At 42.8% G+C, this 25553-nt stretch overlaps 2 protein-coding genes across 2 annotated transcripts; one reads left to right on the top strand and one right to left on the bottom strand.

Moving 5' to 3' along the window:
• Positions 1-1514: 1514 nt before the first annotated feature.
• Positions 1515-16685, bottom strand: NDUFA7 (NADH:ubiquinone oxidoreductase subunit A7). Its single transcript, XM_075281854.1, has 4 exons — positions 16553-16685; positions 13205-13254; positions 5531-5680; positions 1515-1748 (listed from the first exon to the last, which is right to left on the bottom strand). Exons 1-4 carry the CDS (start codon positions 16601-16603, stop codon positions 1652-1654), a joined length of 348 nt encoding a protein of 115 aa, XP_075137955.1. The 5' UTR covers positions 16604-16685; the 3' UTR covers positions 1515-1651.
• Positions 16686-17002: 317 nt separating this feature from the next.
• RPS28 (ribosomal protein S28) lies at positions 17003-22259 on the top strand. The gene is made up of 4 exons (XM_075264320.1): positions 17003-17094; positions 17469-17516; positions 20614-20749; positions 22170-22259. The coding sequence occupies exons 1-3, from the start codon at positions 17056-17058 to the stop codon at positions 20734-20736; spliced, it is 210 nt and encodes a 69-aa protein (XP_075120421.1). The 5' UTR covers positions 17003-17055; the 3' UTR covers positions 20737-20749; positions 22170-22259.
• Positions 22260-25553: the final 3294 nt, after the last annotated feature.

Here is a 25553-nt window from a genome sequence, read left to right as displayed (position 1 = left end):
TTTATAGTATGGGATGTGTAGTGTGCAAATCTACTGTTATTACTGAACTGGATTGATAGGGGCTCTATAGTATATGCTATTGTTGATTCTGGATGTAACGGCTGTAGAACATTATTACATCATTTCCTATTATTTTGTAATTTCTTTCTAACTGTAACTGTCAACTGGCCAAATATAATAAAGCTTATTTTAAAATACAAAGACTTTTTAAATAAATGTTTTTGCATCACTGTCTAGTGCTGTAATAAGCGATCCTATGACACACAGGTGACATGCCAAGACATTTTGGGTCATACACATTGGCAGCTACTTATTGTGTTATTGCAAATAATATTTACTCACCTGCTATGCTCCTATCCTGGGCCACCCTCCACAGGATCTGCTAAGCGATGCTATACTGACATCATGACGATGAAAAACACCGGGAAGCTACGTGCATCGTCCCAGTGTTCTTCAGCATCGGCTACAGCATAGCCTGGTTCAGTAAGGGTCCATTCACATTGAGGAAAATGGTGAGGAATTTGGTGTGGAATTTCAGCGCTGAAAAAAAAAAGCCTCTGCTAGCAGAAAAAGGAACTCATTGAAGTCAATGGGAGGCTTTTTTTTCAGTGCTGAAATTCCACACCAAATTCCTCACCATTTTCCTCTGTGTGAGTGGACCCTAAAAGTGACATGGCGTCTCAACACCAGTCCCTCTAAATCTGCACTCCAAAGTTAAAAAGCACAGTGCTCTTTATCTTGTGAGATCTTCTTTATACTTAAGTTTTGGGATCCACCTCTGAGGCCAAAATGATCACTATACCCCTTGAGAAATTTCTTGAGGGATGTGGATTCTAAAATGGGTCATATATTTAGGGTTAATTTTACTAGAACATCTCAATCTCTGCAATTTCTGAGAACATGCAAATGGCAAAATATAGCCTTAAATGCACATGGTTCTCTTTTTTTGGAAAGTATCTTTCAGGTTGAAGTGATCACCATACCCCTTGATAAATTTCTTGAAGAGTATAGTTTCCAAAATGAGGCCACTTCTTGGTAAGTTAAGGCCTCTGCAAATGTGTCATGGCCCAATGTATTCAAGATATTTTATGACATACAAAGCAGTCCACAACCAGTCCCCTTTATACGTCATCAACCAGATCTCCCCATACAAAATCGTTGATCTTCATACATTCTATTTCTTCATTCTGCACCGATTTGATCCACAATCAACTCCAAGATTTCTCATGTGCATCTCCCATACTCTGGCACTCAACACCTCACTTCAGAAGAATATCACCCACAATTACAAGCTTCACATGCAACCCAAAGACCCACCTCTTTAGAATAACACAGAAACCCTGTTTCCACTATGAGAATGACTGTTTCTTGCACCTATTGTGTCCACCTACCTTTCAATATAGATTAAAAGAGCGCCCTGTTTGCAGGCTTTCATACTTATATCATGTTGGTCAACTAGTTCAGTTTACTGTACTATGTTTGTAAACCCCTTCCCAAATACATAGCACCATGAATGAATGCAATAATAGTTATATTATAATTAATATCTGTTAATACACAAAAAAATACATGTTAATATTTTTATTTTCATAATATGATAACTGAATAGATAGGTGCATGTATTTCAGATACAGTGTTTTCCATGCTTCATTCACAGGTATGGCTCATCACTTGATAATTTTAGCTTGGGAAGACAAGTTCCTGGTGTTACTGGTTTCTTTAATGCTTTCGCAACAGTCACATCAGAGCTACAAAAAGAAAGTTGAAGTAAAAAGTTAGAACCAAACATGCAATAGTTTTCTTTGAAGCTCTTCCGACAACTACGACACAGGTACAAAGGATGGTAGTCTGCTCAGAAACTGAGGTTTCAGACAATTAAACTCTCGGATTCCTGCTTAAAGAGGACCTTTCACCATCTGGAGCACATACGGTTTAATATACCGCTAGAAAGCCAACAGTGCGCTGAATTCAGCATTCTATGCCCCCGATGAAGAGCTATCGGTGCCGATACTGTAGCTCTTCACTGTCAGAAGGGAGTTTTTGACAGTCAGTCAGGAATGCCCTTCCTCACAGCAGTGGCTATAGTGCTGTACTGTGAGAGGGGGTGTTGCTTACCGCCCAGCCATGATGCTGAGCGGTAAGGAACGCCCCCCAGTACTATGGACGAGTACTATCAGGAGGGGAAGGAGGCATTCCTCATCACTCTCACAGTACAGCACTATAGGCGCTGCTTTGAGGAAGGCGTTCCTGTCTGACTGTCAGAAACACCCTTCTGACAGTGAAGAGCTACAGTACCGGCACCAATAGCTCTACATCGGGGGCACAGAAAGGGAAAGAAACTACAACTCCAAGAAGGAAAAGTCTTGAAATATGACATGAAAGTTGTGTTAGAAATATTATGTCACGCTAAATCCTATCCGGCATGTAAATGATGTGCTCAATGAGAGACAAATCCTGAGACACTAGGGTGTTTAGGTCATGCAGGCTGCTATCACTAGCAAAAGTAAAAAGTGGCCTCCTGAGAAACTTGAAACGACTGTACCACAGGTTCCACAACCAAATCCATGTAACATCAAGCTGTTAATGCACCTGGAATGAAGACTAGAGGGGTAGTGCTACCATACTCCATATTCCCAATGTGATATTTCTCTTCATGGCGCTGCCCACATGGTCTCTAGACTAGGCTCATGCTATCACTCAGAGACAAAATTAGGATTCATTTTTGAAGCAACATAACAATGTTGCTTTGCATCAAAATAACCTCTGAGAGCAGTGGTGTAAAGTCGATTGCACGACAGACATCCAACTGCAGGTGTTCTATTGCTTTATTATGGTTTGTGTGTGTGCGTATTCTCATTGTTTTCCCCTCTAGGTTTTGGATGTGACATCCAAGTTTAATTTGCATTACAGAATGGATCACTATGCACCATTCTTTCAATCAGACAATCCATCCTTGCTGTCATTCCAGTTCTCTCAATCAGAAGGACACACAATGCTGAACATTTCTGACGTCTCGGCCTAGGTCCTAAGCAATCTGCCGAAGTGATAAACCAAGGTTTCTTAGTTCAAAGATTCTGTCCTTCTCAGTTTGTAACAAATGTTAACTGGAACGTCAACGAAAAGAGGCATCGCATAAACATCCCACACCACTTGATCCAAGATTTTTGAGTTTATACGTGGCTTTAAAAAAAAAAAAAAAAAAAAAAGATAAATTTGCTATCAATCTGGCTTTTATGCCACTCCCATATGCCACAGATTGGGGCTAGGTAATTGAAATGTGATCATTTGGAGTCCTTAGTGATACCTTCTACTTCCTAGAGTTACATAACCTTACAGCTTGTCCTTCTTGGTGGTGCAATTTCAATGTTGAAGAGTATGACCAGAATGTCATAAAATACCCAATATGGTATGAATAAAAATTAGAACTTGTCCCACAACAAAAGAGCCCTTACCTAGCCACGCAGAAATGAATTAAAGGGATCCTATCAGTCAGACACAATTTTTTCTAGGTATCACTTTGGAATAGCCTTATGAAAGGCTATTCGTCTCCTACCTTTCATCGTCTTCTCCGCACCGCCGTTCGCCTACAATCCCGTTTTTTCTCGGTATGCAATTAGCTCTCTTGGAGCACTGGGGGTGGGCCCCAGCGCTCAAACAGCACTGGGGGCATCCCCAATGCTGCGAGAGAACTCTCTCCACCGCCGCCTCCATCTTCATCAGCAGCTTCCTCTTCAGCCTTTTCTTCCGGTGGTGGCTTGTAACTTCTAGGCTTCAGGCAGAGCAGACTGCGCATGCCCACAGGCCACGAGAAAATGGCCACTTGCACAGTATTGGAAGCGGCCATTTTCTCGTGGCCTGTGGGCATGCGCAGTCTGCTCTGCCCAAGGCTCGAGGCCTAGAAGTTACAAGCCACCACCGGAAAAAGAGGCTGAAGGTGACGCTGCTGAAGAAGAGGAGGTAGCGCTGGAGAGAGTTCTCTTGCAGCATTGGGGACGCCCCCAGTGCTGTTTGAGTGCTGGGGCTTGCCCCCAGTGCTGCAAGAGAGCTAATTTGCATACCGAGAAAAAACGGGATTGTAGGCCAACGGCAGCGTGGAGAAGACAACGAAAGGTAGGCGAAGAATAGCCTTTCTTAAGGCTATTCTGACGTGGTACCTAGAAAAAAATTGTGTCTCAGTGATAGGAGCCCTTTAAAACGTTGAGTGCCAGAACATGGTGACGCAGTTAATTTTGTAAAAATAGTTATTAAAAAGTTGTTGGCCAGTTCCAGCATTGTGCTGAAAACAGCACATAATGGTGACTACTAAAATTAGTTGCTGCAGGTACCTCTCTTGCACCATCCTGTAGATCCAACTGCTGCTTTGTGTGTAGTATCAGCGAAGCATCGTCTTTACATGGCCGTTGATATAGGGTCATGTGTTCTGACTCATCCATAAGTGGCCACATTTACCAACACCATGGATGCCCGGCACAAGTGCTAGTTTCTATAGACATCCACATTATCAGTCAATGAGGCCCCTATTGGATGAGCCAGGCCACATGAACCTGCATCAGCAGCGATGTGAGAATGCGTCTGTGCAGCTATTCCATGTAAAGTAGCCAGTAAACAAAGGGGCAGCTGGATATACAGGAGATCCCATGAGAGGCAAGTGCAGTAACTAATAATAATAAGCATGATTATGTGCTGTTTGCAGCAAGATACTAGAATAGTATAAATGGCCAGCCCCTTTAAAGTATAACAAAAATGATAGCACTTTGATGTTGTAAATAGGTCTGGAGTGCAGAATAAAAAGGTAACTTATTTTTACTGCATAGTAAAGGCTGTAAAAACAAAACCCAAATCTTTAGGATAGGTCATCAATATCAGATTAGGGGTGTCCAACAAATCAGCACCCCCACTGATCACCTGTTTGACAAGGCTCATCCAAATGCTGCTGTCTTTTCACTAGTCACCAAGTATAGGGTCATACAGCTTGTGATCAATAAATTAGACTGTCAAGTGGGTGGTGTTAGAGAGTGTGAGAAAGCTCTCTAACACTGTCTATTTAGAAGTACACAGGGACACGGAAATTATTTTGTCTGATCTGGCCCTAGACCACCCACTTGACAAAATAAGGTGTAATTGGCAAATTAGGCACTGAAATTAATTTCACTGGTTTCTTGGGAATGGTGGGGGGGCTACAAGAAAAAAAAATTCTAACTGCACCAATATCAGCGAAGCAACAACTTCTTTAAAGACAACATTTCACGACCTCAAGCTTTTTGTCTGCTTTATTATGCTCCGCTCCACTGTTTGCAGCACAGTTAGAATTTTTGCTTTAGCTTCCAGTGTTCCCAAGCAAACAGCATGGGTAGCTATGGCACACAATATGATAGTTAACTTAAAAACCTTAAAAAAACATACGTCGGGTGTCAAAAATGGAAACAAATTCCCATTAATCTTTATCACTAGTCAATCTGGTGCTCAGTATCCAATAAGTATATCAAGGTTTCAAAGTCTATTGTACTGAAAGAAAACAACGGCTCCTTACCTGGGTGAGGATTCTCCAGACACCAAAGCCTTTTGTGGAGACATAATGATAGTAGGCGGTACAGTTTCTCTCCGACCATCCCGAGTGCAATAGTAGTTGTTAGCAAACTTGTGACTGGGACCCACTGGAAGATTAGGTGGCGGTGGAGACCTAATAGTAAGTAATTGCAAATATTATTTGAACCATTTTAGACATCTCCTGAGAATTATTTTTACTTCTTCTTTTTTTTTTTTTTTTTTTAATAAAAACTAAAAAAATAAATAAAAAAAAAGCCCACAGGCTCTATGATAAGAAAAGATAAAACGGCTAGCATATGGTCCACTTAAAAACCCATTCATTTCGGTGTGAACGCCCCCCAAGTGATATATGTCAAGAAAAGAATGTAGGCAAACAAAGGTATCTGATCTGTAAATAAATGAATCCTTAGATCACAGCATAATCTTCTATCATAATCAAACCAGATAAACAGCAAGGTTACTGCACTCAGAAAGGAATTGGTGGGGGTGGGGAAGGGGTTCTCCGTGAGGCTGTTTGAAGGAAAACATCCAAGAAAGGTCCAAGTAAAGGAGGGAAAAAGGAAGCAATAAATGATGAAGGGGAGTGGGGAGAAAAGAAAGTTGTGGTTTTTTTTTTTGTTTTTTTTTTTTTAAAAAAGGGGAGAGCGTTTAGAATAGGGTCTCCGAAGCCTGACTGCACACGCCTAGAAGTTTGAAGTCAGCGCCGGAAGAAGACGCAAGGAGAGGCCGTTTCAGACAAAGATATCTAAAGGTAGGAGAAGAATAGCCTTTCTTAAGGCTATTCCTACATGTTATCGAGAAAAAAATAGCATTTTAATGATAGAATCCCTTTAAGGAAGACCTATAATAGGGTATAACACATGCAGCAAGAAAAAGCAAAGGAATCTGGTATGGAGACCTGAAAAATTTGTCTGAGTAGGCAGTGTACTTCCTCCCAAAGGGGCTTAAAGGGGCTCCATCACTGGATTTTCGCTATTTTAGATAAACATATGACTGAATAGCCTTTAAAAAGGCTATCCAAGTCCTGCTAATCGTTTGTTAAAAGACCCCCCGTTTTAATGAATTACTTTTTAAACGTATATGTAAATGAGCCCTCCGTGCACTGTGGGCGTTCCTGTGCACCCCTTACATCATACTCACGATGTTCACGCCCTCCTTTGTGGTCCTTCTATATAAGTCCCTCCTCCTGCTTTTGATTCACAGACTCTAACTGTCTCTTCCCTGCTAGTGGTACAGGACCTGTGATGATGTCACTACTGCTCTGTGATTGGCTTGTCCCTGTGATGACGTCACTACAAGGTCCTTCTAAGTAGTGATTATGCAGAGCAGGGGCTGCAGCTCCTTTTTCTATCATAGCATAGGGCTTGTTCACATCTGCGCCCGGGACTCCGTTTTACAGGTTTCCGTTTCCTGCACAAAACCCATTTGAATGGGTTTGAAAAGTGTCCGTCCGTGAGCGGCGGTGAGCGTTTTATGCTCTCTACGGCGAAACCCTTTTTTTAAAAACCGTACACAGAGTCGGACATGCAGTACTCTGTGTCTGGTTTTAAAAAAAAAAAAAAAAAACGGTTTCACCGCGGAGAGCATAAAATGCTCACCGGCGCTCACGGCAGGACTCGGCATGACAGGTTTCCGTCTTCTGCATGCAGAAACCTGATAACGGAGTCCAGACGCTGGTGTGAACCCAGCGATAGATCTACTGTACACACGGAGATCTATGATAGACACAGGGAGCTGCAGCGCCTGCTCTGCATAATCACTACTGATACACACATCACTACATAATCAACACATGAAAGAGAGTGCCCTCCATGGACCTAAATTTCCAGCAGGAGAAGAGAAGGGGTTTGGAAACATTTTTCACAACTTGGAGGGGTCATCATACCAATGTTTTAAGAGTTTGTAGTCCACTTCCTGATATTTACTGGCAATTGAGGATTTATGCGTGAATGACAGGATTCTATTACGACAGGGCATACCAATAAGAGCCAGTTCCAAGTGCACGCCCGTAAAGGAAGTCAATGGCCTTTCATAATTATCAGGGGAGGAAAGTGAGGATGAAAAGTCAGTTGAAGGACACACTCAACGGAGTCAGTTCTCAAGACTGCAATAAGGTTGCATAAGGAGTCCAGGATTGTTCAGAGCAGAAGTCCTTCGCTCTAGAAACACCAATTATGTGTGAAAGGGGCCTGTCCCTGGAACAAAGTCAGGGTTACCCATGATTGGAAACATAGGCAATGGGGCAGAAGAGATAGATTCTCTCTGAAAAAGCAAAACACAAATTGAGTCGGTCCTATGGTTGGAGGTGTCCTCAAGTGTACTGAAAGGGTGGAGTAAAGATAGAAGGATCTCCCTTACACATTGCTCCAAGAAAATCCATTTTTTAAATCAACCTGTGGCGGAAACAGTCTAATACCCTCTGGAGAAGGGCAACTTCATATTATCAACTAATATGGGGGAGTCTAATACCCCCTAGCAACTTGGGAAGTAAAAATAAAGATCTAGACAACCTAACCATTATACTAGTCCAGATAATCTGGCCCGGTCGTGGGAGTATTCCAAAGAAATTTGAGGCGATACGTATGGGCAAAGTCTGAATAGACAACAGACGTGGGAGTACATTCATTTTGTAGATGTGCAATAGATCAGAACGGATTCTACAAAGCAATATTGAGTAATTGCGTTGGAACAGCTGCCGCAAATCGGGAGTTATTTTGAGTCCTAGGTATTTACTTTATGCAAGTCTTCCGACACCCACCAAAATTGAAAGGTGGTCATTCTGGTAGTTAATTTGAAAGTGAAAAATCTGTTGAAAGTAGTTCCTTCAACAGGGCAGGGAAGGAGGATTGGGGATCTATCAAGAAAATAAAAGGAAATCATCAACACAAGTCTTGTTTCATCACCATTAAAGTCATCCCACAGTAACAAGATACCCTCTAGAAAGAGTCTGTTTTGCTCAGTATTACTCGGAGTGACCTACCATGATCACTATTTGGCAAGTATACATTGACAGGGAGTGTATGCCCAATTTCAGAAAGACATAATCAAGTGTAGACAATGGTGTATGGTAAGGATCTATGTAAAGCAATAGACACCACTTAGGACTTGGATTCGTGGTTGGTTCACTGTGCCCAGTAGGAATAGTAGCAGCCAGGAAGGCTCAACCTGCGTCCCATTTTATTTCCTATGAAAGGAGGATATGTGCAGAGTCTTTGTGCATAGCATATAGTTCTGTGAGTGCATTTCAGGGATATTTAAAGGGATTCTATCATTAAAATGCAACTTTTTCTCACTAATATATTATTGTAAGTGGCCATTTTCTTGTGGCTGGCGGGCATGTGCAGCTGGCTTTGCCCTAGGCCCATGGCCTAGAAGTTTGAAGCTAACCACCGGAAGAAGACGTGTGAAGACCCCGTTCCTGAAGAAGATGGAGGCAGCGCTGGAGAGTTCTCTTGCAGCATTGGGGACGCCCCCAGTGTTGTTTGAGTGCTAGGTCCCGCCCCCAGTGCTACAAGAGAACTCATTTGCATACTGGTGAAAAATGGGATTTTAACCAAACGGTGGCCTGGAGAAGACATCTAAAGATAGGAGAAGAATAGCCTTTATTAAGGTTATTCCTACGTGATAGGATCCCTTTAAGAAAGGCCAATTCTTCCCCTACCTTTAGATGTCTTCTCCGCGCTGCCATTTGGTTTTCTTTTGTATGCAAATTAGTTTTCTTGCAGCACTGGGGGCAGTCCTCCGGCGTTCAAGCAGCATTGGTGGCGTCCCCAATGCTGTGAGAGAAATCTCCAGCGCTGCCTTTATCTTTGTCTGAAATTGCCCCTCCCTGCGTTTTCTTCTGGCGCTGGCTTCAAACTTCTACAAACGCGCAGTCGGCTCTACCATCAGGCCTTGGGCAGAGCCGACTGCATATACCTGCGGCCATTTTTTTTGGCCGATTACACAGTAAGCTGGGGTAAGTGGCCACAAGAAAATGGCTGTGGGCATGCGTAGCTGGCTCTGCTCGAGGCCCGATGGCAGAGCCAAATGCGCATGCCTAGAAGTTTGAAACCAGCACTGGAAGAAGACGCAGGGAGGGACCACTCCAGGCAAAGATAGAAGCGGTGCTGGAGAGTTCTCTCAGAGCATTGGGGATGCCCCCAGTGCTTTTTGAACACTGGAAGCACCTTTGCATACCGAAGAAAACCAGGATTTCTACCGAACGGCGGCGTGGAGAAGACATCTAAAGGTAGGAGAAGGATAGCCTTTCTTAAGGCTAATCCTATGAGATAGTGAGAAAAAAATAGCAATTTAATGATAGAATCCCTTTAAACCATGTGTGTTCAAGGAAGCCACTCCCACAAATAATTCACGCATGGTTACCACCCCCCCTTCATGGTAAGGAAATGGATAAGGACAAAAAAACCAAAAGAAGACTGACAAGAGACATAATATTGACAAATAGTACAAATCACAATAACTGTTGGACTTGTTATAAAGATGATTTGCAGTTTGTCAGTGCAATAGGTCTACAGGCTATCATACAGTAGGTACTAAGGAACTAACTGATGTGGGTAACACCAGATCCCAGAATACCGGAAATCCAACATTGATGTTATTTACACTAAATAGGTGCTGTCACACAGATACCAAAATGGAGCCACCACAGACACTCCATTAAAGAAAGCTAATGTGTTCATCATCCAACACTGGACAGTAAAAACAAAACAAAAAAATATAAAACAACGTGAATTTCAACATTAATTTCCTGAGAATAAAAAAATGCAATCACAAATTTAACTAAATACAAAACAAAAAGATGTAAAACAATAAACTGCATTATACGATAAACAGACTGGGACCTGGCACCATCCAAAGACCTAGTAGTTCCTAATGAAAAAAAATCTCTCAGTTCCCATCTCCTGCTGAACTTTAGTATCCAAAGTTCATGTCTCTGCCTTCATAGTGCCAAGTTATTTTGTATATAAATTCTCAAGCAACACTATGAACCTTTCCATGTCTGCCTCTGTAGATAACAATTGCAAATAATTCCTCAAGTCCACGTTAGTGGAAGAATCCCTTGTAAGGGAAAGCGATGTAGCCAGTCCTGTGACAAAACATGGGCCATGGATGGGGAATGGAGGCCAGCAAGGCGAGCAGGCAAAGGGAGAGAACATGGCACGGAAGTAAATTATCAGTGCCCCAGGAGGAAATGTAGCATGAGGTCGCCATTTCTACAGGGTCTGTACTAGCAGAGAACAACAAGGGGTGCACTTGAGCTCCTGAGGAGCAAGGATCCAGAGGAAGTGCCACCAGTGCTGTACTCTCAGCGACAACTGAGGTGGAAAGGAGAGGTGGGGGTGAGATGGTCACCAGACATTTCCCAATGCTAATTCCACCCAATTCAGATTTTTTTCCAGCTTCCCAGTACATTGTACAGAATAATAAGTGCTACCCTTATAAAGAACAATTTGTCCCGCAAACATTAAGCCCTCATATGGCTCTGTGGAAGGTAGATAAATCAAAAACAAAAAAAATGTTGGCGACGGGAAGGGGGTTAAGCCAAATGAAATATATCTAGAGGTGAAAGGTTTATGCTCACCTTTTGAGGTTATAATAAAGTACCACCTCCATGATTTTTGGAGATTTAGCTGCAAACAATTGCTGCTGCCAAGATATCTCAGTCTGAATCATCCCTTGGATACTCACTGCGGAAGTTGATACAGGATAAATGGAATGATGCAGTGCAGGGTATAGGCGCAGCAGAGGAGGATACTGGAAAAATTATGTATAATCCATTATATTGTTTTAATGCCGTACTAGCGGCATGCCTGTACCCTTCTGGTCCTTTCATTTTTCCAATGTCATTCCACTGGTATGACCTTGACAAAGATCCACATGTCATGGTCCTGCATATTTGTAAGCAAACTGGATTCTGCCCAATTCATCCAGCATCATCTTCTGCTGCACCTACAGCATACATCTTTCCATTTACCTTGTATCACTATTGATTCATACAAAGTTAGCTGAAAAGTTAGTGACCATTTAAAGGGAACCTGTCAACATGCTACCTGTCTAATCTGCAGATAGCATGTTACAGAGCAGGAGGAGCTGAGCATACTGATGTATAGTTTTGTGGGAAAAGATTAAGTATATTCAATCCTTTATCTATTCGTCCTATGTATAGAAGGTATAACAGTCCAGTGAGCAGTCCTAAAAGCGATTGGCAGCTATGTCTGTATGACAGTCATAGAGGAGAAGCTATCATTCACTTTTAGGACTGCCCACTGGACTAAAGTATTCCTATTAAGCATAGAAGATAATTCTGGATTTTAATATATTTTTTAATATGATGTTTTTGCTCTACACACATGCTGTTTTTTTAGCTTTTAGAAATATTATTAAAAGTTGCATTTTATATTTAATTTATCTTTATGACAATTTTGGGATTTTGAGTGCGTGGATTCCCCTCAAATCCCAATAGGAACTGTAAACAGTTACACATGTGAACAAAATTGTTGTTACCCCTCGTTTAATGAAAGAAAAACCCACAATGGTCACAGAAATAACTTGAACCTGACAAAAGTGATAAATAAAAATTCTATGAAAATGAACAAATGAAAGTCAGACAATGCTTTTCAACCATGTTTCAACAAAATGAAAAACAAAAAAATAAACCTGATGAAACAGGCCTGGATAGTAATGATGGTTCCCATAACTTAATATTTTCTTGCACTACCTTCTGAGGCAATTCCTGCAATCATACGATTCCTGTAACTGTCAATGAGACTTCTGCACCTCTCAGCAGGTATTTTGGCCCACTCTTCATTAGCAAACTGCTCCAGTTGTCTCGGGTTTGAAGGGCGCCTTTCCAGACGGCATCTTTTAGTTCCTTCCAAAGATGCTCACTAGGATTAAGGTCAGGGCTCATAGAAGGCCACTTCAGAATAGTCCAATGTTTTCCTCTTAGCCGTTCTTGGGTGTTTTTAGCTGTGTGTTTTGGGTCATTATCCTGTTACAAGATTCATGACCTGCGACTGAGACCAAGCTTTCTGACACTGGGCAGCACATTTCTCTCTAGAATCCCTTGATAGTCATTTCAAGATTTCATTGCACCCTGCACAGATTCAAGACACCCTGTGCCAGATGCAGCAAAGCAGCCCCAGAACATAACAGAGCCTCCTCCATGTTTCACGGTAGGGACAGTGTTCTTTTTAAGATGTGATTCATGTTTCCATCTGTGAACATAGAGCTGATGTGCCTTGCCAAAAAGTTAGATTTTTGTCTCATCTGTCCATAGGACATTCTCCCAGAAGCTTTGTGGCTTGTTAACATGTAGTTTGGTGATTATTACTTTTGTCAGATTCAAGTTATTTCTGTGACCATTGTGGGTTTTTCTTTCATTAAATGAGGGGTACCAACAATACTGTCCACATGTGTATATCCTACCATTGATAATAAGAATAGCAGGACAGAGAAATACTGTAAATGGATAAGTGACAAGTTATACCGAATCTTTTCCCACAAAACTATATATCGGTATCAGTCTGTTCAGCGCCTTCTGCTCTACAACATGCTGTCTACAGATGAGGCTGCATTTTCATGGTGATAGTGCCCTAGTTGTAAAATTGAGACAACTTTAAAGCAACCCTATTATAATATTGCCATCACTCACCTGGTTGCAATTTCTGTATAACGTAGCTGTAATTTTTCCTGAAGATTATGCTGTTGGTTCAAAAGGAAAACATTAAAATAAATAAAATCAGTACAGTTCTTTGTATGACATCAATATTTTAGTTCCAGAAAATTTCATTAATGGAAGTCCAACATATCAACCAAACACAGATTTTACTGCAGTTTTTTGAGCCAAAATCAAGACTGGCTTGAAAAGGAATGATAAATAAAAAGCAAGCATTTCTACTTTTCCCTTCTGTTAAATCCCCTCCTGGCTTTGGCTCAAAAAAATTGCAGAAAAATCTGCAATACAATTAAAAAAAAAAAAAAAAAAGCAGCAGCCTTACTCTAATATTAACAGACACATGTAGGGTAGGGGAAAAGGGAAACACAGCCCACTATTTCAAAGATTAGCACAGAAAGATACCGTGATCTTAGGGTATGTTAACACATCAGTATGCCATCAGTCTGTTTGAATTCAGTTTGCAACTTTAAAACGGACTGATACACATACTGATTGTATACTGACACCTTTTTATGCTGATAGCATAAAAACTCTACTCTGTTTACAATTTTCTACTTTTAATCCCCTTATCTGTCCTCTAGGGGACGGACAGCGTTTGCTATCACTTGCAGTTCAATACAGGAGCGGCCGACGGCCATTTTTGGGTGGCCGCTGTATGCTCCTGTATTGAACTACAAGAGCAAGAGCTCTTGTAGTTCAATACAGGAGCCTACTGCGCAGGCGTCTGAAGTTGGACCGCATCAGAAGACAGAAGAGGTGGAGATGCTGCTCAAGAAGGAGGCGGCACTGGCAACAGCTCTCGGGCAGCAATGGCGTTTCAGCGCTGGGGTCCACCCTCATTGCTGCGGAGAGCTCATTTGCATACTGGTTAAAATCGGTATTTCTAAGGAACGACGCGGTGGAGACCACGTCTAAAGGTCTTAAGGCTATTCAGACGTGGTAATTAGAAATAATGTTAGTTTAGTGGTAGAATCCCTTTAAGAAAGGCTATTCTTCTCCTACAGGCCAAGAGAAAATGGCCGCTTACAATACTGTGGCCATGGGCAGTCTACTCTGCCCAAGGCCTAGAAGTTACAAGCCACCGCCGGAAGAAGAGGCTGAAGAGGACGCTGCTGACGAAGATGGAGGTGGCGCTGGAGAGAGTTCTCTCGCAGCATTGGGGATGCCCCCAGTGCTGTTTGAGCTCTGGGACCTGCCCCCAGTGCTGCGATAGAGCTAATTTGCATACCGAGAAAAACCGGGATTGTAGGCGGACAGTGGTGCGGAGAAGATGACGAAAGGTAGGAGAAGAATAGCCTTTCTTAAGGCTATTCCGACGTGGTACCTGGAAAAAATTGTGTCTGAGTGATAGAATGCCTTTAAAGAAGTTGTCCAGGCTAAATTTTATTTAACCCCTTCCCGACATCCACCCTACTAGTACGGCAAATTAGCAGGGCCTGAATAGCCTTTTTAAAGGCTATTGAGGCATATGTGTGGCTCATAGTCCATAAATATGATGATAGAGCCCCTTTAAAAATTCAAATCACCCCCCTTTCCCTAGAACACATATAAAAGTAGTTAAATACTGTGAAACACATACATGTTAGGTATCCCGGAGACATAAAAAAGTTATGCGGTTTGTAAGGGGGGGGAGGAGTCAAAAACGAAAATCAAAAAATGCCGTCGGCGGGAAGGGGTTAATGAGGCCAGAGGAGGTGAAAAAAACAACAAAACAAAATAAAAACATACTCACCTGTCCTCGGTGCTCCGGTGTCCTCCCAGAGCGACCCAGTCCTTTTGCTCAGCAGTCTTCTTGCAGTTGAATTGTTCACTGGCTGTAATGTCCCTGTTCTCTTTCACTGCCGATTGGACGTAGTGGTCACATGCGGCAGGAACGTCCTCCGGAAGACAACAACGGAACTGCAGGACTGGGCCACACTGGGAGGCACCAGGTAAATATGTTTTTTGTTTTCTTACCTCCACTGGCCTCATTTAAAAATATATATATATATATATATATATATATATATATTTTTTACTGTGGCGTATACTGTGTGAGGGCCACTGTGGAACATTATACTGTGCAGGGCACTGTGGGGCATTATATATCATGTGGGACATTATGCTATGGGGTGGGGGACTTATTTATAAGGCGGGCTATTATTTATAAAAGGGAGGAACTATTTATAAGAGGCCTATAAGATGGGGAAAACTATCATATAAAAGGCATCTATTATAAGGGAGGGAGCTATCAGTTATAAGAGGGAATCTATTTATAAGGGGGGGGGTATAATTGTTAAGTGGGATATTATTTATAAGGGAGAACTATTACATATAGCTATTAGTGATTATTTATGAGAGGGCTATTATTAATAAGGGGGAACTCTTTATAAAGGAGCAGTATTATATTTAAGGGATGACTGTTAGGGTAGGTTCACACAGAGGAAAAGGTCGCGGAAACCTTTTCTGCTGTGTGTACATTGCGCGCCACTCGCCACGATGGACTGCCAATGCAGAATCAGCATTCCGTCACAGCATCTTGCTCCTGTGTAGGCCCGAATGAATGGGTCTACACAGGAGCATGTCTCGATCCACGAAGGCCGCAGCTGATTCAGCCGCGGAATTCGTGTCAAGATAGGTAGGGCATGTCGCTTCTTTTTTTCCGCTCCCATTGAAAACAATGGGAGCAGTTTTTGGCAGTGGATTTTGAGGAGGATTTCGCGTAAAAATCCGCTGCCAGAAAACTCTGTGTGAACTAGACCTAACAGGTAAGGGAGACTATTACTGATACAGGGCACGATATAAGCAGTTCTGCACTCAACTACCTGACAAGCGGTGGATGACGCATGTCTGAAGTTGTTGAGGGGACTGGACTACAGTGATGGATGAGCGCTATTTGCGATGATGCTGCTGTGCCCCGGGAAGAAAGTGAACGCCCCCCTGCGCTCCTTCAGCCTCATTTGCATCAGAAAACTGGTTATTACCCAAAACTCCTCATAAAAGTTACGTCTGGGCACCAAAATTACTATGGCTGTGGTTTACAAGGCATGGAGAAGGAGACAGACTCCCTTTGAAGGGGGTGTCACTGGAGGTGGTGCACTGCTTTCTTAAACCACTGAGTATAATGGTGTTGTTGGTATATCAGCTTTGTCTGAAGCCACACAGCTGGGGTGTTCAGTGTACCCGCACAATAATTCACATTACCTTTCCAACTACAGTCAATGACAACCCTAGTACAAAACATGCTATTGCATTCACTCCTCACTATCGGCTATGATCGCATTATAATCATTGATATCTATCACCACCATCATAAAAAAAAAACCACAGTAGAAGTGCTGTTACCCCTGAAGCCCAGTTCCTCAGCCTCTGAATGAGTTTGGTTGCAGTAGCCATGTTACCCGTCAAGGGCAGAAAGCGGAACCCTTATGGTATGGGGAAGGATTTGATGGAAACACAACCCGCGACAGACTATTGCCCTTCACAAGAGGGCGAGCTCTAAAGCAAATATTAGTCCCAAATCTGAAAGCAATCCTTCACTACAATGCATTGCGGACTTCTTAAAGATGGCCGATTACACCTCCTACAGATCGGGCAGCACACGCATCTGAATTTCTATGCACTTTAATTTCTACTTCTTAAAGAAATGACACGACAGTTTGTTATGGGACTTGGGTAGTGACTGCGATACTTCCGCCGTTCTTTGGCGAGCCGGTAATAGCGTGTCTTCTGACCCCATGACTAGTACACCGCCGCGCGTGACGCTACTTCCTGTTCTCCACCCAGTCCTATAAAAGGGCACTGCCTGCACACGTGATCCTCTTTTTGGGCCTACAGCAGCCGCAGATATGGACGCCAGCCGCGTGCAACCCATCAAGCTAGCTCGGGTAATGTATAGAATGGGGTTTTGGGAGCGGCGGCCGCCGGTTAATGTGTATACAGTAGGGGTGCATTGTCATCCACGCGCCGGTGTCGTCGTTTACCTTGTCGGGACATCTATTTCCCATAGCCGCTTAGAGAGGCGCTATGTGTTCGGCTTAGGGGGTAGTATAGTGTGGGCGGTGAATGGCAGCGAGTGGTAAAATGCTCGAGCACAGCAAGGTGTTTCTCTGTGGGGTTTGGTCGGGGCTGTGGGCTCCACTATAGGCGGGCATGGCCGTACAGCGTGCTTCAGGGCGGCAGTCACCAGTCTATGGCGACCTACTGATACTCTGCCTGGCCTGTTAGCAGGTTATGCTGATGCTTGTGATTTCTTTCTTAGGTTACCAAAGTTCTCGGAAGAACTGGATCTCAAGGGCAGTGTACTCAGGTAAGGTGTCTCCTGAAAATGCGAATATTGTGGTACTTAAGAACCTCGTGCTCTGAACAAAGGGAGAGGAGGTGTAGAGCCCCAATACTTCATGTACCTGTGCATAGAAGGTTGTTAAACGGGTGGGATCTGATAAACGCACAGATAGTCAACAGGGTTTGTCTCTTCTCATGATAGAACTGCACTTGCTTTTGTCTTGCTTCTGTTAGAAATTTGGTGTGAGTGCACCTCAACTTGCTGCTATGTCAATTGTGCGAACTTGATCAATGTCTATAGTGGTCATCTACTGGCTGCAGTGTTAGGCTTTGTTCACATCTGCGTTAAAGCCTCTGTAAGGAACTGTTGCAGATTCCACAGAAAACTGGTAGAAGTTCTGCCTGGAGTCTGCCAGTAACTGCTGGTTTAATGGGTGGGTTCTCTGGTGTTCGGGTTCCACAGCAAATACAAATGATGGCGAGTACAGCGGAAGTGTAAACCTAACCTTAAAGAAGACCTTTGATGGCCTCAGCACATGTGGTTTTATATGCAGTTAGTGCACTGATTTCAGCACACTGTCTGCTTTCCAGTTATGTGCCCCTGGGCTGGAGATATCTTCACCATCTTAACGGCAACAGTCTCTGCCCACTGTCAGAAGGGCCTTCCTGACAGTCTAGCTGGGCTTTGAGGAACGTCCCTTCTGACAGTACTCGTCCATAGACTAGTATTGGGGGGGGGGGGGCATTCTTCACAGCTTGGCGTCATGGCTGGGCGGTAAGGAACACCCCTGTACAGAAATATGAGTACTGTCAGGAGGGGCGTTCCTCACAGCTCAGCTAGACTGCCAGGAATGCCCCTCTGACAATGGGAAAACATTGGTAACTGCACTGATATATCTTGCCCTGGGGCACATAACTGAAAGCTGACAGTGTGCTATGACCAGCCACAATAGTAAGGTATAGAATCTTCCATAAAATAGTGAAGAAAAAAAAGCTTTAAAAAAAAATAAAATAAAGAAATAAACTAGTTCTAAATCCCTCCTTTCCCTAGAATACATATAAAAGTAGAAAATGACTGTGAAACACAAACACATTCGGTATCCTGTGTCTGACAGTGCTAGTCTACTGAATATAGGGTATCTGCAGTGCTCCTCTTCTGTTGGGAAGGGGTTAATAGGAGCACTGCAGATACCCTATATTCAGCCAGGCTGAATTCCAAGTGGGGGAAGAAAAAACAGTCCTCAAGCTCAGGGAAGGGGCAGACAGACAACCAAAACACCCCTTCCCCAGCAACTACTGCACCCAAAAACTCCCACCATTTTAATTTTTGAAATTTTCCAGTAGCTGCTGCATTTCCCCCCTCGGCTTATGCTCGAGTCAATAAGTTTTCTGGCTTTTTTGTGGTAAAAATAGGGGGGTCGGCTTATACTCGAGTATATACGGTAAAACCATGTGCCAGAGGACATGAAAAATCCTCTTTAACTGTTACCAAGTTTGTCACTGCAATGGCTGTCATGTTCAGGCTAAACGTTCTGTAGCAGTGTACCAAAGTAGATTGTCGTATGTCCTGAGATTTATCTTAGGTAAAATTACAGTTGTATGCTGTTCTGAAAGTGCAATTGGTCCATCGTCTGATACAGTCCAAATAGTGTTTTGTTTTTGTCCAGATGAATATTTTACACAAGGCCCCCATCCCCCTTCAACTTTCTAAATTACATATATTGACAATTTTTTTTTACTGTAGTATAGGTAGGTCACATGACCTACATATATTATATCCCTTTCTGCTGACTTTACAGAAGCTCAGTCTTAATTGATATCTGCACCCAAGTGTCAGTGCTGTCTGCACACAGGGCCGGTGGGGAAATGTTATCAAAATATCTTCAGACCCCAGAGTATAATTGTCAGAGGCCTGGGGGAGGTGATCTGGTACTGTGGAGGCCTGTGTTACCTGATGTCAGTCAGAAGAGCGGAACAGGAAGTTGTGCCAGAGCCCAGGAGAGGTGAGTAGTAGAGATGAGCGAGTACTGTTCGGATCAGCCGATCCAAACAGCACACTCCATAGAAATGAATGGATGCACCTGGTACTTCCGCTTTGATGGCGGCCGGCCGCTTAACCCCCCGCGCCTTTGATGGCGGCCGGCCGCTTAACCCCCCGCGTGCCTGCTACGTCCATTCATTTCTATGCGAGCGTGTTGTTCGGATCGGCTGATCCGAACAGTACTCTCTCATCTCTCGTGAGTAGCACTATTTTTGATCACCTCTGCTGGGTCTACACTAATTTTACTCTGAGACCCCACAGTATGTAAGGATGTATTCGAACAAAGTTGCAGGTGAAATGAAAATTGTAATAACCAAAATAACCAAAAGTTACTGATTAGATTTTATCAGTTATCTTTCAGTTAACCCCTGACATCTGCCATAATAGTACAGCGGATGTCGGATGTTTAAAGATGGCACAGCCAAGTCTCTGCCGTTTTACACATTAGAAACCTGGCACCAATGCCTGCAATCAGTGCCTGAATGGATGCCTGGGCATTAACCCCTCTGGTGCCTCGGTCAAAGCCGTTCTACTGGCGGTGTGCGGATACTGCCATTTCGCTGGGGATTGCCAGCACCTGGAGCAAGATCCAGGGCCGGCGTCCTGACTACTCTAAGCAGCCTCCAAAGAAAATGTACTTTTCAAATAAAACTACAGGATGAGTTCACACATACCACAAAAGCCTGTTTACAGGTGGAGATGATAAAAATCCAAAATTGCTGAAATTTGCCAAACAATTTTGTGAATGCATATTAAATTGTTTCTTACATAATATAATTTTCAATCACCCTATACAAACTAGACTCATAGTATTGCTCCCATATTACAGACGCAACCTCTGAAAATCCTATTACTTACCATGTTTCAGATTACTATTGTTTGTTTTGTATATAACACTCCTCCTTCTCGGGGCATATGACATGTTCATGGTGGGGAAAAGTTTAACATCCTGAATACTTTAAAATTTTATTGGCTGGTAAATCTTTTAAACTTGGGTATCTTCAGTGTTCATTAACATTGTCTGATGAAAGTAAAGACTGAATTTTGCACTTTTTTTTTAAATTTATTTATTTTTACGCAGGTCCGTGTAGAATTTATGGATGATAGCAACCGTTCCATCATTAGAAATGTTAAAGGACCAGTCAGAGAAGGAGATGTTCTGACCCTGTTGGAGTCTGAACGTGAAGCCAGAAGGTTGCGCTAGCTTACCTTTTAAGGTAAATGATCAAGTGTAGTAGTTTCAGAAGTTTGTAGACTGGCATTTTCATACACAGGGATATTGAATGCATATGTTTCATAGTAATTTCTTACCTTTATGTTTTATGGAAAGGGGGGGCTGATTTTAACTTTAAATGTCTTTATTCTTTTAGACCCCCTAGGGATCTGATAACTAATGCAATGTGATATACTGTCATTGGTATAAAGCAGCCTGTTATACAAATGACTACCAGACAAGACTGTGAGCCTTCAATAGGAATGCTGACCCCGGCTCTCGGCCTGCAACACTACCAAAATCAACCTGTTTGTTCTTATAGTGGTGCCCTGATCAGCTTTTTGGGGGGTACTTAATACATGTAATCTGCGCCCACATAAAACACATGGCTGCTCAGCTCCATATTTAAATTTCAGACATCCGTCTTACTACTCAGCGGATTTCATTAAGGGGTTGTCCAGAAGCTATTTACTGACCTGTCCTGGGTTATTTCAATTGATGGTTCCAGCCACTTCATGATCTCCGTATGAAGTGATCTTAAGCGGCTTTCAGGCTGCTCTGCCCGTTTCCACAGATCTTACATGCGATTGATGGAGGTGGGAGTTGTGATCTGAAGCAGTGTTCAGCCTCCAGGTTGTTAATCAGCTTGGAGGGTCATGATGTAGGGTTGGTGCTCTGAATCACGCCACCTGCCTGACACTGCCCTTCTGATAGTACAGAGCTCAAATAGCACATCAGGTGCCAAAACTATCTGCACTCGCAGCTAGATAGTTGAAATTAGTAGAGCAGTGCCTATTAACAGATGCTAAGAATTGGTGGAGGTTTTGGGAAGACATCATATTCTGACTTTTAGCTTAAGGGCCTTTCATCTCAAACAAGTTCAGTTGTTCACATCACTTAAGTCTCTGCTTCACTTATTTGGAAACTGTTGAAATATTCTTTGCTCCAAGCAGTCAGTGAGTTTTGTTGTCTATGCTATTTAGACGCAGTACTATCAGGAGGGGGTGTGAGGCAGGAGCAGACAAGGGATGTGATTCTGAGCTCTGACACTGGATGCCTGAATCAAACACCCCTTACAGAGATTAAATACTGTAGCACAGCAGGCACCAAAACGGATTATCAGGAATGGTGGGGGCTAGAGAAAAAGTTCCAACTTCGCTGGAATAGTGAAGCAGCACCTATTCACTAAAGCGAAGAACTTCAATTGGTAAAGGTGGTGAAAGGTCCTCTTTGAAGGGGTTTGTCCCCCTAAAGCTTCATGCAGAAAACTGTGTATTCATGACCTTTTTAATTATAGCTTTCATGCTGAGTTCTAATAAGGGCTAAATAAGTGCAGTGCTTATGATATGTTTATGTAAATCTAAATGCAGAGATAACAGAGCCATTCACAACTAGTAACTGGTTTTATTTTTATTTTTTTTCAGATGCCTGAAGTTTGGTCCACATAGCTCTCTGGAAAAGTCCATGCAACAGTTTGCTTGTTGATTGAAAATAAAGGTTTCTTAAGGAAAAAACGTTTTGAACAGTTTTCTTTGGCCATGTCATTTTGATCTATGAAATAAATTTTTAAAAATAGGTCTGATCTGGGTTTTTGTGGGTAAAAAACAAATTAAATATGGTGTCCAGAAAGTCCATCTAAATCTGTAATTAAAAAGCTAAAGGCAGAGTGCTGCTTCTCTTCTGAGCCCTCTGAGCACAAGCAGCCGTTCACATCCACACATACAACACTTAAGTGGGCACTGAAATGGCACTTCTTGAAAAATTTAAATTTCACTTTACATAAAATTTTGGGAAGCACTCTTGGGCTGAAAATGATAGTTGAGAAATTTCTTAGAGGGTTGTAGTTTTTAAACCCACCACCACACCCCCAGGGGCCTTCCTAGCCCATGACATGGGTGCAACTGTCAGGGGTCAACTTCACTTGGCTCCCTCAATCTTGCACTCACCCTTTACTCAATCTGCAAATTGAGTGTAAATTGCACCCCAAATACATGCTGCTGCCGCTACCACTGGCTTCAAAATATTGTAGTTTTGGACTGATACAGTTTTCACAAGGAACTATCATAAGCCTTTTTTTTTTGCAATTTTTTATGCTTTTCCATGTTTCTGTGCTTTGCCATGGAGTAGCTTTTTTTTTTTTTTTTTTTTTTTTTTTAATCCCAACAACGCCTTCCCCAGCATTTTTCTTTTATTCACCTACTTCCCTTTTACCATATTCCTTAGTCCCACTGTTTAATTTTTACTGGTCCACATCATCCCTTTGATTCCTGCCTAAAGCATCTTGTATTCTTCTCTAGCCCAGTCCCTGACAACTGCTCAAAATGGCCACACGAAATCCTGCAGGTTCATTTTATCATGAAAAGGTTTGTTTAAAATAGTGGATGCTCCACAGACCCTATTATAGTCAATGGAGTTTGCCATTTATAGTTGGTGTACATGGTTTTGTGTGTCTGTCCTGGTCCTCCAATAGAACACCCCGATGTAAACTTGGAAAAACTATTTTTATCCAAATTCCCTCCTTTCCACTTATGTGGTGAGTAATTATTATATAGATTCTCCAGTGTTTGAACAATGATTTATCTTCATGATAGGACATCAATTTTGGGGCAACAGGTTCAACGGCTGTAACTCATCAGACATCAGCTATTTTCCCATGGTACCAGTTGCATTGCTGACAGGGTATTTTCAGAGTTTGTATAGGTGGAATCCAACTCAATCTGCCTCAAATGTCCTCTGATTTCAATGAGCCAAGAACAGGTTTTTTCCACTTACAAAAAACCCCACACTGCTATGAGCTACTGCCACTGCTGATATCTTTTGAAATTGGTTCCAAATTGTGGTGTTGAGATCAGCATTTTAACAAGCTGGGGTGAAGTCACGCTATGATCTGTTGATGGGTTATTGCTGTAGCACTTAACCCTTTCCCACTGGAGATTTTTCGATTGGTGTGGTGCTACCTTCTTGCTGTCAAAATCTTTGAAATGCATGCTACCCCTCTGATTCCAATCCAAAAAGGATAAAGGGACACCGATCGCAGGTATTAGCACTGGGTCTCTGCTGTATTAAATAGATGACTCTGCAGCTATGACAGCCACCTGACTCTTGAGGGGGAAGGGGTTAATGTCTGCCTATAACTTATGACAGAAAGCTAGCAGTGGATCACAGAACGCCAGGTAGTCCTCGGGTTACTATGTTTCGTGGTTACGACTAGAGATGTGCAAGTAGGTCTTTGCTAGTCGGGAGTGCTGGCAGCTTGCATTTATGCGGTAGCTGACTTCTCATAGGAATGCATTGGCCAGTGTACAGCATTCGGCTAATCAATGCTGGTTCTGCTGGATACTTGTCAGATGAGGCGGAGTCTAAAATCAGACCGCAGTGGAGACTGCTGTGGTCCAATCTTAGACTCCGCCTCCTCACAGACAAGCCTCTGGCAGAACCAGCGTTGATTGGCCGAATGCTGTACACAGTCCAATCAACGCTGGTCAATTCATTCCTATGAGAAAAAGTAAGCTCCTCGTAACAGCAAGTTGCCTGCTCTCTTCTGACTAGCAAAGATGAGCCTGCTGCAGAACCAGCGTTGATTTGCCGCAGGCTCGTCTTTGCTAGCTGGGAGAGCTGGTATCTGCAAGCTGCCAGCTCTCCCTGTACCGTACATGACTTAGTGTGCAGTGGCTCTGTTCCTACGCGGCATCATATGGTACATGTTTCTGACTAGCGTCGGAATTCTGTTTACGACGCCGCGTAAGAATGGATCAACGTAAGTCGAGGACTACCTGTATCACGGTCACTTGTTGAATCAACACTACTGGAAGTAAGCCCCATTGCAGATAACTGTATGAATACTCAGGGCTCGTTCACAAAACAGCAGGAGACGGAAAGCTGCAGAACTCTTTCAAACCCATTCATTTGAATGGGTTTGAAAGGTGTCCGGCTGTGAGCACCGGTGAGCGGTTTATGCTCTCTGTGGCAAAACTTTTTTTTTTTAAATTATAAAACTGACAGTCGGACATGCAGTACTCTGTGTCCAGTTTGTAAAAAAAAAAAAAAAAAAAAACAGTTTTGCGGCGGAGAGCATAAAATGCTCACCAGCGCTCATGGCTGGACCTGGTCTGACAGCTTTCCATCTTCTGCATACAGAAGACTGAAAGCTCAGAACGGAGTCCGGGCGCTAGTGTGAACCCAGCGTAAGTGTGCTATCTTCGATTTTCCAGGATAGTACACTGACCTATTAATTTCTATGGGCCTGTACACATGACCAGGAATAGGACCTGTTCCATATTTTGCGCCCTGGACTATTACGCTGGGTTCACACCAGCGTTTGATCTCAGTTTTCAGGTTTCTGACTTCTGCATGCAGAGGACGGAAACCTGTCATGCAGAGTCCGGTCGTGAGCGTATTATGCGCTCCGTGGCGAAAGTTTTTTTTTTTTTTTTTTTTTTTTTTTTTTTAAAACCGGACACAGAGTACTGCATGTCCGGTTAAAAAAAAAAAAATTCGCCGTAAAGCGCACACGGCCAGACACTTTCAGTGGAGAGGCATATTAACTTTTTCGCTGCCAAGGGTCTCTGGAAATTTTGCACCTCCAGTAGCCAGAGTAATTTTCACAGTTTTGAGATGGACAAATCAAACCTAAATTGCAACATTAAAAAAAGCATCCAACCCCCCCATACCTATATATTTTCTTAAAGTAGACACCTGCAGCATTGTCAGAATGCCACTTGGTACTGTATACGAACAGGAACCTTCATGCAATTTTGATTTAAAGTGAATGTTTTATGAAAAAATGCAAATAAATGTATATTAGTTGT

The sequence above is a fragment of the Leptodactylus fuscus genome, chromosome 1, assembly GCF_031893055.1.
Source record: "Leptodactylus fuscus isolate aLepFus1 chromosome 1, aLepFus1.hap2, whole genome shotgun sequence".
In the NCBI taxonomy this organism is placed as follows: Eukaryota; Metazoa; Chordata; class Amphibia; order Anura; family Leptodactylidae; genus Leptodactylus; species Leptodactylus fuscus.
The sequence above is the reverse complement of the archived record's forward strand: the minus strand, read 5'-3'. Positions and strand labels throughout refer to the sequence as shown.